At 39.6% G+C, this 13,251-nt stretch overlaps 1 protein-coding gene across 1 annotated transcript in view; it reads left to right on the top strand.

Moving 5' to 3' along the window:
* The window catches only part of LOC133532441 (nuclear pore complex protein Nup98-Nup96), a 90,011-nt gene that overhangs the window by 27,881 nt on the left and 48,879 nt on the right, over positions 1-13,251 (top strand). The window contains exons 21-28 of the mRNA XM_061871117.1: positions 3,083-3,125; positions 5,444-5,565; positions 7,078-7,191; positions 8,810-8,929; positions 9,818-9,968; positions 10,157-10,259; positions 10,713-10,827; positions 12,534-12,740. Of these exons, the coding sequence (XP_061727101.1) occupies positions 3,083-3,125; positions 5,444-5,565; positions 7,078-7,191; positions 8,810-8,929; positions 9,818-9,968; positions 10,157-10,259; positions 10,713-10,827; positions 12,534-12,740 (975 nt within the window). The remainder of the gene's footprint in view (positions 1-3,082; positions 3,126-5,443; positions 5,566-7,077; positions 7,192-8,809; positions 8,930-9,817; positions 9,969-10,156; positions 10,260-10,712; positions 10,828-12,533; positions 12,741-13,251) is intronic.

The raw sequence follows: 13,251 nt of genomic DNA, 5'->3' as shown, positions 1-13,251 counted from the left end.
ACATGTGGATGTTTTGTGCGAACTCCCATTTCTTTTCCATCAGCTGTTTCAACAGGAATATCTGATCCACAGTACTGCGGTTCTGGCGGAAGCCACACTGGTAGTCACCCAGTATGTTTTCGGCATAAGGCTGAAGTCGACCCAATAAGACATACCAGAGCACTTTATATGCCGTTGGCAGCAGTGCGATGCCCCTGTAGTTGTTACACTTTTTCCTGGAACCTTTCTTGTGGATGGGGCATATCACTCCAGTGTTCCACTCTTCGGGTTGTCGCTCCTCTTTCCAGATCTTCATAATTATCTCATATAGTCTAGATTGCACTGCTCCCCCGCCATACTTCCATACCTCTGCATATATTCCGTCCACCCCTGGGGATTTATTGTTTTTCAGCCTCATGACAGCTTTCCTCACTTCATTGAATGTTGGCTCTTCTACAGTATCCACACTCTCCTCTGTTGCCTGCACCTCAATACGACTGTTCACCGGTTGACAGTTGAGCAAGCTCATAAAATATTGACGCCACTCATACTTTATTGCTTCCGTCTCTACAACAAGGTCTCCATTATTGTCTTCTAAAAACTGCGCGCCAGGTTGGTATCCTTTCTTAATCATGCCCAGCTCTTGATAGAACTTTCTGCTCTTATTAGCTCTTATCAAGGTTTCGATATCTCTGAGGTGATTTTCCAGATGTTGTCTCTTCAGATTTCTAATCAAGTTCCTAAACCTACAGCGTGCCTCCCGATATTTATCGTTCCATTTGTTGTCCTGATCTGCGAGAACCTTAAATTTTCGTCTTTCCGCCATAGCTAGATCGCACTCCTCATTCCACCACATCCTCCTTTTCTTTCGCTTCTTTTTGCCTAATATATCTATCCCTGCTTTTGTTACTATATCTCTAGTCTCCTCCCACATTGTATTTATATCCTCTTGAGATTCCAAATTTTTGAATCTGTTACTTATTTCGAGTTGAAACTGTCGGACCATGTCCTTATCCTTGAGGCTTTCCAAATTGATTCTCTGGTTTTCTATTTTACGTCCTCTGCGTACTATTTTAATTCTCGCTTTTAGCTTCACGCCCAGCAAGTAGTGGTCGCTATCACAATCCGCACCCCGATAGCTTTTCACGTCTTCTATTGCGCTTTTGTGACGATTGTCAATTAAGACGTGATCAATTTGATTGACCGTTACCCCGTTAGGGTGTTTCCATGTTCCCTTATGGATATCTTTATGTGGAAACATGGTGCTCATAACAACCATCGCTTTAGCAGCAGCAAAACTTATTAGTCGTATACCATTGTCATTGGACTTCTCGTGCTTGCTATGCTTACCGATAGTAGGGATAAATATGTCCTCGCGTCCTATTTGAGCATTCAGGTCTCCTAAAACAACCTTGGCATCGTATTCCGGGATCAGGTCGTAAGCTGCCTCAAGTTCTTCATAAAAGTCATCTTTGGTACCCTCCTCGGAGAGTTCGGTTGGGGCGTATGCGTTAATGATTGTGATATTGTAAAAGGTACTTTTAATACGCAGGAGACTCAGCCTGTCAGAAATTGCCTGGAACCGAATGACATTTCCCACCACTTTTTTCGATACCATAAAGCCGGTTCCCCTATCATGTCTTCCATCATCCCCCCCGCTATAAAATAGAACATGATTATTATCGATATTACTTTCCCCCCTCCCGGGCCACCTTACTTCTTGCAATGCTGCAATCGGGATGTTATAACGGTGAAGTTCCTTGCTTACTTGGTAAACAGCACCCGGCCTATACAAACTGCGAACATTCCAAGAGGCAAATCTAAGTTCCATTATTCCGCGCCGAAGGTCGTCGTTGGGATCGGATCGTATTTTTCTCTGTGTCAGTCTCGTAACGGTTTTTTTTTTTCCGTGGGAGGGGTGTTAACCCGCCGTAAAAGTGCTACACTTCTTAAACGGCTACCGGAGTTCCAACTGTTCCAAGTCATATTAGAAATTCAATAGTAACGATGCGCCAACGCCATACCTAATTAATTTTGAAATATATTTATATCCTTTATATTGTTATATTTATATCCTTTATATTGTTACCTAGCGCTATATATTGTAGATTTATCAGTAGGTAATCTAGTAATTTGTGGACGATGTTGTTGGTCTCACACTTCATTATTCTTTGTATTTTATTTTTGTGTCTACACCTGTGTGTTACTGTTTTTTGTCCGGAATAAAAAAAAAAAAAAGAAATAAGCAGAAACGCCTGCAAACGATGCTATTAAGTTTAGAAAAACTACTTCGTACTTATGCGTGTGGACTGCTTCTATACTACCAGGCGCGCGCGGCAGTCCCAACAGCATCCTGCCAATGATAGCGGACAGGGTTGACTGTCCCTACTTATCATACTGCGAGGGATTGCATTCTCCCGTCTGTGCTATTTTGTTTTAAATTTAAGTCTACATACCTGCTAAGCTAACCCCTTAGTGTGTAAGTGTTACTAGTAAAATGTGTCTTGGTTACATGAAAATAAATGTATTTAATTCTTGGGCTGATTGCATCAAACATAATAAAAACCAGAGCAAACCGGCTGCCTGTGCGTCGACGTGCGCGTGCGCTGAAATGTTTGAGCGGCGCACGCACACGTCACGCAAGCGGTGTGCCGTCTCTCATAAGTATCTGTATATAACAACGCGTGGACGTCTACGCACACGCACCCGGTGTGCACGGTCGTTCAATATGTCATAGTAGTCATGGAAACAAATTTACGAATTTAACTGAAAAAAGAACAGGTAAACTTTTTAAAAGGTTTCAAAAACAAAACTCATAAATTTTAACTATTTATATGTAGTTCGTGTCATCCACGATGACGCGCAAATTTGTCAAATCTAACCTTTAATGACATGACAATACGTCTCGAGGGGCGCGTCGTCGTGAATGACACGATCTATTTGCATTTCTCTACTTTAGTAAAATTTTCAAACAACGAAAAACCAACTCTATTTCCTACGATATAGGTTCAAATTTCACTGGCAAATTTGAATTTTTTCTTTGCAAGGCCTTAGAAGAAAGACTGGATTTTCGCTAAGCTAAAATACGTTAATTTGTTTACAGATAAGGAGCTACCAGCACAGTTTGCGGAACGCAGATCTAGTTGGTAAGCTCACTCTTCTCCTAAAACAAACCAAAATAATGTTATAAGCTATTATTATACTCGTACTACAGAATATATAATAGTACTACCATACAGAAAGGAAACTTCCTACAAAACCGAAGTTTGACAGCGATTCAGGGACGAATTATGCTGTCTCTTCCTAATGTATGGCACTATCCTTTACGGCCATTTAGGGTTGTCAAAATTAAAGTAATTATCTTATCTGTGGTCGTGCACGTATAGGGACGTCAATTTGTGCCAAACCTAATAATTGCTCGGAGCAATGCTGAGCCGAGCGGTGCCGAGAAAAGCCGAAAGGAGGAGTGTTGCTCCACTGCTCGTATCAACTGTATCAAGCAGTATGTTAGTGTGGGCCAAATCTTGGAAGCTAAATTTGACCCACTTCCTGATTAAGATTTTGTATGTATAAATTGTAAATCGGATGACAATACGATATTATGATGGCATGGAGCTGATCTGATGATGGAGACAGGTGGCCATGGGAACTCTGTGATAAAACAACGCAAACGAATTGTATTTCGGGTTTTTAGAATAGGGAATATTATGCAAAACTCTGCGTAGATGGCGCCACTACCACATTCTGAGGGCTTACCACGAAAATAGAAATTTCGTTATCTGCCTCTCTATTCTTGCATATTCGAGCGATAAAGAGGCCAGATAAAAAAAAATCGATTTCCGCGTTTCGCGGTAGGCCTCTGTAAACAAACCGCCTTGATGCATCAATGTCATAAAACTTCGTTTTTAATTGCGTGGAATTCTGAAAGCTGTCATAATTTGACGTTTCAGGGATAGTGAACATTTTTTTACTGTACATATTATTATCAATTATTTTTATATAAAGTTAATATTTCTTGCATGAACTCTTATTTGACTGAAAATTTTCAAAGTGGGCAGTTCCCTTGAACGTAATTTCAAACACATTCGCACGTTCAAACTGTTGAAAGCCGAATGACATGAGTCATGACGTAAACAATTATGCAATTTCTTTGAATGAATGAATGAATTAATGTTTATTTGAGACAAACAAGCGTATATCGTTGGGTGTTACATTTTTGGTTTTGACCGATCCTTGTTTTGCCATGATTGGCGTACAAATATTGTTTTTTACTTACTAACTAAATTAACTATGTACAAGATATAAACCTAACCTTACATACTACGATAAACATTACAATGTCATGTACAATGTCAATGAATTACAAATAAGGTTTTAATTAAAATAAATAAATAATACCATTGGCGGAATAATTTAATATTACAATTAACATTTGTTAATGAATTCATTGACAGAATAATAACAATGTTCAATTAAATAATTAAATAACGTCTTCTTAAAAATATTAAAAGGCAGTTCTTTAAATGTATCAGAGAGAATATTATATATTTTAATAGCCTGTCATTTGAAATGGAGGGTAGATAGATGTAAGAAGGAGAACACACTCACGGCTCGTGCCACGTAGGCAGCGGCAAGCGGCGTCCATAGGTATAGGAACAAAGGTCGGGTCGCTGTGTTCCACTCCAACCTATGGCCGCCGCTCGCCGCTGCTGCCGCCGCACGAACGGCGGATTACGTCAAAACGCTTGATAAACTCAATCAATTAATTTGTTTGATTTTAGGAAAATACAAAGAATAACAATAATTTCAAGCACGTGACATAGAAACTTATTATAATTATAATATATCACAGTGGCCAGATATATGCTAAAAAGAGGGTTCGTATGGAGGATAGCTGGGAATGCCACGGTATAAATCAATTCACTTGAACATTATTTTTTGTCTAAAACGAGACGAGATAGTACAAAGAATAAAAAATATAAGTTTAGTCCAAAGGTTTACGATATATGAAAGTCATTAGAATGATACCAGTAACAATTATTTTTTATCCCAAAAAAATACCTAATATTTTCTCTTGTCGAAATAGTGCACTTTAAAGTTAAACTATCATTGTTTTCACGAATAAAGTATTATGATGATTGAAATTAAAAATAATCATGTCCCAATGTATTTCCGATGTTTTATTTTGGCTTGTAATTCTCACCATAAATTTAAGGAGTATTTTTTTGCCTGACATCACCAGGAGACGTCAGAATTCCACGCAATTAAAAACTAAGGTTTAGTAAAAACTGTTTAAGGCACAGTATGTATAAGTTACGCTATGGTTTATGTGATGTGATAGTGCTACTCTCTGGCGGCAGAACATTGCAGTAAAACTCCCTAGTGTCTCAATGAGTATAAAAGCTTGTACCAAAAATTATTATTTTTTTGCCAAAAAATTATTTTATTAACTTTGTCGTGGCAGGCTAACAACGAAGCCCCTCCGCAAATCGCTGCCTTCCGCAGCCGAAACATCCGCCGAACATTCGGTGCGGGAACTCGGCGTTAGGAGCGAAAGAGACAAGGAGAACATCGACAGCTTGTCCGGTGAGTACACTTTGATGCAAGTGCGTCATCTATACACGTGTTCTAATAGTCCCGAGAGGTCGACGAGGCGACTAAGGGAAGTATAAGGAGTGGGATTAGTTTACTGACACTTGCGTATGTTCATCAAAAGACTTCTTTTTTATATAGTTGCGAGCAACAATTTATTATGAGAAACATTCCACGCAGCTACCTCAATGAAATCCGTAAAGCTCGAGAATATACCGCCAATTTGTTAGGCAATTAATGAAACCAGACCCAATATTGCTCTCAGCATTTTCAGGAAGTATTAGAAGAATGGCGTCACGTAAACGACATTCGAGTGGAATGCCTCATCAACTAATTTTGTGTATCAACGCCCGCTCCACTTTTCCAGCATATTTCACAGAAATTTAGTGCCGACCGCCTGGCCTATACTACCTTACCTTACCCTAACCCATCATTCCCTTCCCCATAGAAACCCAGTATCCCAATACTTCGAGCGTGTTCCAGTTCTGGGGAGGACAGAGTCCGTGCACCTCATGCGAGACATCGCAACAGATAAGCGGAATATTTGGTTAATATTTATTTATTTACCTTACCTTACCTCCACCATACACAAAGTAATACAATATCCCAGTTTTTTTATTTACTTATACAGTACAATCTCACTAATCCGGCACTGAAGCTGACACAAGGAAGCCGGATTACTGGAAGTTATAGCAGGAATAGAAAATCACAACGGCGCAATGCAAATCTTGATATAAAAAAAATATATGGGAAAAAAATAAATAAAAATTGTTTTTTCACGCCACTGTTCGGAAATGTGGCAATAGATGGTCTAAAACCAAGCTGGAAAGTAGGCAATAGCTGCAGCACCTGAATCACCACTAGTACAATGTTTCTTTGTTATCATCATCTGTCATTGGTGATCATTGTTATCATCATCTGTCATTGGTGATTGTAAAAGGTCTTTTTTGGCGCATCTTTTTCCTTCAAAAATAAAATTAGGTTATTTATAGGACCAATTACTTGTGTAAAAAAAAAGAAACGTCAAAACCGTTCAGTTCACGCTTAAGGCGTTTTTACTTTTGTGGTTTTTTAGCAAAAACGCTTTTGAAGCATACAACAGAAAAACGCCTCTTCAGTGATAAAAAAAATTAAAAAGGCGGGATCGGAAAATATTTACTGAGTTTGACAGTGTAAATTGTGTTTGACTAAAAAATACAAGAATCACTTATCTACGCTATAAAAATGTGTTCTTCTAGTAAAGAAAGTATAAATGTTCCTGGCAAAAATATATCGCTTTCTTTCAACAATTGTCCTCACGCCAATATTAATTTTTATTAGAGTACTTATAGTTATGCAAATGTTTTCTTATTTCCCCGCAGTAGTCGTGAAAGGCATTATAATGCCTCGGCCGGAAACGCTAAAGATGGACTCGTATTATTTGAGGACCTCCACTAACGTGTCGGCCCTCAAACTCACTCGTCCATCTTTGAGCGGTTTTCCAGCCTCTCCTACAATGTACTATAGTTTCAGAGGAGGAGAGCATGACCCGAGAACCACCGCCGGCCGCGCCGCACCCGGCGGGCGTGAAGCTTACCAGACCTGGATACTACACCATACCCTCATTAGAAGAGATGGTCGGTAAGTTCACAACTCTCTCTTTTAATTTAAGAGCAAGGCTCTTGTCGGTGGAGTAGACACCAGAGGGGCAATTTACGAGTACGACAGAGAGGCAACACGTCGAACGTGGTTCGCGGTAGGCCCTCAGTTTTCGCGGTTCTCGGCCAAATTCTTTAGATCCCTGTAAGACACGACATTTGCTTTTCCTTTTGACGACCGGTTTGGCCTAGTGGGTAGTGACCCTGCCTATGAAGCTGATGGTCCCGGTTTCAAATCCTGGTAAGTGCATTTATTCGTGTGATGCGCATGGATATTTGTTCCTGAATCATGGGTGTTTTCTATGTATTTAAGTATTTATAAATATTTATATATTATATATATCGTTGTCTAAGTACCCTCAACACAAGCCTTATTGAGCTTACTGTGGGACTTAAGTCAATTTGTGTAATAATGTCCTATATATTTTTTTTATTTTTATTTGCTGCGTGTAACTTGCTCGTAGTTTTCCCCTTCTACCTTCGATCTCGCCTTCCAAAATAGTTTTAAAGAAAGTGTCGTATCTTATCAAGTGACCTATCATTTTGCCTCGTCTATTCTCTATGATCCTTAGTAGGTTTCTTCTCTAACATTTCGCAGCACTTCCTCGTTCGTTTTTTTCTCCGTCCAACTTATTCTCTCCATTCTTCTCCACAACCACATCTCAAAAGCCTCTATTCGTTTCATATCTTTCTGTCTCATTGTCCACGTCTCACACCCATACAAAGTGATGCTCCAGATGTGTCTTATTCTGGCGTTTTTTTGTATTTTTTTTTTTTAATACTACGTCGGCGGCAAACAAGCATATGGCCCGCCTGATGGTAAGCAGTCTCCGTAGCCTATGTACGCCTGGAACTCCGGAGGAATCACATGCGCGTTGCCAGTCCTAACAACCCTCCCTCCCCTCGTTGAGCTCTGGCAACCTTACTCACCGGCAGGAACACAACACTATGAGTAGGGTCTAGTGTTATTTGGCTGCGGTTTTCTGTAAGGTGGAGGTACTTCCCCAGTTGGGCTCTGCTCTAGATCTGGAATGACATCCGCTGTGCTGTGCCCTACCACACAAAGCAAGATGAAATTCACAATGCCCATACCTCTCTTGTGGACGTAGTTTAAGGACGTACCCGGGTCCGTTAAGGACGTACCTGGGTCCATCTGTTGCATAGTAACTTAGTAGTAACGTAGTAACGTCCGTATTCTTAGAGATCTTCGCCTTTAGCAAATTTTTTTGGCGTTGAAAGCTGTTTTCGCCATTGCTATCCTTGATATTATTTCATCTGTACATCTGGAGTCTTGTGTTGCGGATTAAGCTGCCTAAATATCTAAATTTGTTTACTTATTCTATATGTGTCCCTCTGATGTCAAGTGCACAAATCAATATCATACACTACTTACTGTACACTACTACATTATGTTAGGATATGTTCACCTTATTGTAGCAATAATAAACGGGAAGTTTTTCTTTATATTCAAACTCAAATAAAAATTCGCAATACCGTTTTCGTCTCATAACTTTCATTCCTCCGCACCGCATGCCCATACCACGCTAGGCGATTCGCCCTTACTTTTTCTAATATGTCATTAATATTTTTTTTTTCTACAGCGTACATGCGACCGGATGGTTCCTGCGTGGTGCCACACCTGACTATCGGTCGAAAGAACTACGGGAACGTGTTCTACGACTGCGAGGTCGACGTTGCCAACTTAGATCTCGACGCGTTAGGTAAGTTACTATACAACCTCTTGAATGTATTAACTTGTATCTCTTTATATCTATATTCATAAGGTCAGGTCGGATCTCTATCCTTCTTATATTAGGCATTTCCACATCTTTATAGCACGTATAATGGGTCGGGGTCCGTTTTTGGCATCCTAAGCCCTAGAACTAGATCAAGGGTTTGGAAATCGTACCCAACTCTTACCGAGATGAGACAACGCTACAGATGTAATGAATAATTCTTTACAGTACACATGGTGTGACTTTACCGCACTAGTGCGAAAATTAGCATATTACGTTACTGTGTCGAACATTTAAAGGGCCATATGTACTGTAAAACGTTGTACAATACATATGCGAATAGGTAATTCGCAACTCGTGTCGATTTAAAACACTCCCTTCGGTCGTGTTTTAATTTATCGCCACTCATTTCGAATTTCCTATTTTTCGCACTTGTATCGTAATGTACTATTACCATCGTATTTTCATTTCACGGAAACGTACGAACGTGTTATGCTACTTCGGTCAGTCTCAGTACAAAAAGTACTGAAGTTGGCTGAAGTAGCATGACAAATATGAACGTTACCGAGAAAATACGATGGCAAAGAATTGTTCACTACATCTGTAATAAGATGCCGTCGATGTCGATTATTGTAATTGACTGTCTTGCGGAGCTAAATGTCGTAGAAAAAACAAGATCAAACAGGTTTTTGCGCTTTCAATTCAACGTAACACAACATTCTTTAAAATCAACATAAATGACTAAAAGAAAGATTCTTAGCGGCATCATAGATTCTTATACTAACAAATGTTTTTTTTTTTTTCGCAATAAGCCCTAACAGCCTGTTTGACTGATTAGTACACTACACTTAGAAGTAAATTGTTGATTTTCAGTGCACTTCCTAAACAAGGAGGTTATCGTATATCCTGAAGATTCCGACAAGCCGCCGGTCGGACAGGGGCTCAACCGGCGCGCGGTCGTCACGCTGGACCGGATCTGGCCCAGGGACAAGACGGAGAAGACCCCCATCACGGACCCTGAGAGGTACAGTTTCCAAATAATTGGTACATTGGTTGGTTATTTAATCATACCAAGAGTTGGGCTTGAACCAACCTCGATACGTCTTGTCAGCGCTGTAACGCATTATCAATTAAAAATTGGTGGACGTTTACGCTTTATTCAGTTCGAACGTCAGAAAATGAATTATTAACTCCAGTAATCATTTGTTACAGATTATTAACAATGGACTACGAGGGCAAGTTGCGTCGTGTCTGCGACAAACACGACACAAAATTCATCGAATACCGGCCGCAGACCGGCAGTTGGGTGTTCCGGGTAAGTACTCACAATACAAGGTTTCAAGGTTATAATAAGTTTCATACGGATTTGACACTTGTCACTCTCAACTCTCGAGACAGACCAACAAGAACCAACTTTTTATTATGTTATTATACATAAAGGAAAACACTAAAAACGTATATCCTGTTCACGGCACCAAATTGTAACAGGTCAAACTACTGAGCCCAATACTGACTATCAAAAACTACCCATATTAACTATAGATAAACTATATTTTATTTTAAGGTACCTTACGATTTGGATTATTTCTTATGTTCCACGGGTACTTGAAATCGTTATTTGAAATTGAAATTTAATCTGTCATTATATGAAATTAGTCCTGCTGACCAGGATTGCGTTTGCTTGCTATCTTTGTTATGTGTGTTTATGACGAGTGCTTATTGAATTATATTCATGATACGATAACTGTAATCATACATTTGTCGACAGGTGGAGCATTTCAGCAAGTACGGTTTAACTGACTCCGACGAGGAGGACGACCCCACGCCGACCGTGCTCAAGCGGCAGCTGGTCAATGAATCTTTGCAGAAAAACGCCGCGCCAGGTACTTAGACCGTCTACGTGTCGTAGCAATTTTAATGGTTTTAATAATAAAGTCGATATTATAGAAAATTATTTTGTGATTAGAACATCAACGTTATATATTGCATTGGTCCCTTTCACAAAATATAGCGTGAAAATTCACGCATCAAAAATAATTAAAATGATCTTCACACGTTCGTATTTTTTAGCATTTTGAAGAGTCAAAACATAAATTTGCAATATTTTGCTGATTCTAAGCAATTTTATGTTTTATTTTATTTATTTAAACAGATTACACAGTTTTTATCATACAATATTATTATCACCCTAAACCTTTGACATAAAGTTGTGTCACACAATAACAATAAACTTAAATACTAACTGAAGACGGATCATCCATCGTCTCACATAACATCTTCCAACTACCGGCAAAAACATCGCAGTCGGCTGACTTGAGAAGTGCGTTTAGGTATTGTAAGGCGCGAAGTAATGGTGAGTTCCTGTACGCCACAGGGCGCGCTTTAGGAACTGCCAGGAAGGCGCGATTACGTGGTCTAAATTAGTCTGATTGAAACAGAGTGGGCACTATACTCTGTATCTTTAGGTAAGTAAGTAAATATTCTTTATTGTGCACCATACAGTTAAAAATAGACAGAAAATGAAAAAAACACGTAAAAATTAGGTAACAACAGGCGGTCTCATCGCTAAGAAGCGATCTCTTCCAGACAACCTTTGGGTAGCAGGAAACTTTGAACTTACAACATTGAACGGGTAGTGCCGATATACATATAATTTAACAAAATGAAGACGCAAACAATATAATACATACCTACATACTAGGTATTTAAATAAAAGTAAACAAAATCTACCCTCAAACGGCTCTTTAAGCCAGTTGACGGTAGATGAAAACATTAATAAATAAATAAATATTATAGGACATTATTACACAGATTGACTAAGTCCCACAGTAAGCTCAATAAAGCTTGTGTTGAGGGTACTTAGACAACGATATATATAATAAATATATAAATATTTATAAATACTTAAATACATAGAAAATAGTCATGACTCAGGAACAAATATCCGTGCTCATCACACAAATACATGCCCTTACCAGGATTTGAACCCGGGACCATCAGCTTCGTAGGCAGGGTCACTACCCACTAGGCCAAACCGGTCGTCAAACATTACATGATCAAATAATGTAGGTTAAAGTCAGGTCGTTCAGTGACAGATCCAGGCGGTTTTGTATTTGGTTGGTTAACCAATGAATGTTATAACTACCCGAAAATGTACAAATTGTTTGTTTACTTTTATTTAAATATCGAGTATAGTCTTTGATTGACACAGAGGGCGCACGAGAAGGCGTAAAAGTTGCGAGACCATTTGTTGAATAAGTGATCTTTGACCTGTTTTCCTCTGTTCTTTAAACAATAATTAGTAAGTATAGAGCGTGTTAAGAGGGTTTGCCACCTTATGGTCTAAATCGAAACCTTAAAATTGACATACATACTTTTCACGGCACACGCGCGCTGCCTCTAGTGATACTATATCTATTTTTAAATTTGATGTGATTCTTAATTAAATTAATTGTTCAATTTTTATACCACGTCGTTGGCAAACAAGCATACGGCCCGCCTGATGGTAAGCGGTCTCTGTAGCCTATGGACGCCTGCAACTTCAGCGCTTTATCGACCCTTTAAAAACCTGTACACTTTTTTTTAACAGCTCAAATACCACCAGTATCAGCCGCGTCCGGTCTCGGCGGCGTCGGCCCCGGGCTCGGAGGCCTGAGCAGCCTCGCCGGCCCCGGGCTCGGCGGCCTCGGCCTCAGCGGGCCCGGCCTCAGTGGCCTCGGAGCGCCCGGCTTGGGAGACGATAGCCTGTATGCTATGCAGCATACGTCGCTTGATCTACTGGGACAGGCTGGGAAAGGTAGAGCTTTTTTCTCCTATAGATGGTGTCGTTCACAAAGACGCGTTTGGCTGAGTTATTAAAGGTTAAATTTGACAAATCTGTGCGCCATCGTGGATGACACGAATTTAGTTTAGTTTAGTTTAGTTTCTTTATTGGTAAAAAAAAAAATTACAGGTCACAGTTATACATAATTCTATATAAAAAAAATTGGAAAGCTAAACGTGCAAAACTTGATGGCGCTGCGGATTGAAATAGACTAATTTCTTGTTTATGGTATTACCAAGTCGAAGCATTGATAATAATAATACTATATGACTTATGTTTTTAAAAGCTTTTAAGGGTTCCGTACCCAAAGGGTAAAACGGGACCCTATTACTAAGACTCCGCTGTCCATCCGTCTGTTTGTCTGTCACCAGGCTGTAACCGTAATAACCGCTGTATAACTCATGAACCGTGATAGTTAGACAGTAGAAATTTTCACAGTGAGATATATGTGGGTAGAGTGGGGAGCAATGAAACGCAATCGTAC

The sequence above is a fragment of the Cydia pomonella genome, chromosome 27 (assembly GCF_033807575.1).
Source record: "Cydia pomonella isolate Wapato2018A chromosome 27, ilCydPomo1, whole genome shotgun sequence".
NCBI classification, from domain to species: domain Eukaryota; kingdom Metazoa; phylum Arthropoda; class Insecta; order Lepidoptera; family Tortricidae; genus Cydia; species Cydia pomonella.
Note: the sequence above shows the minus strand (reverse complement) of the source record. Positions and strands in the feature narration are given on the sequence as shown.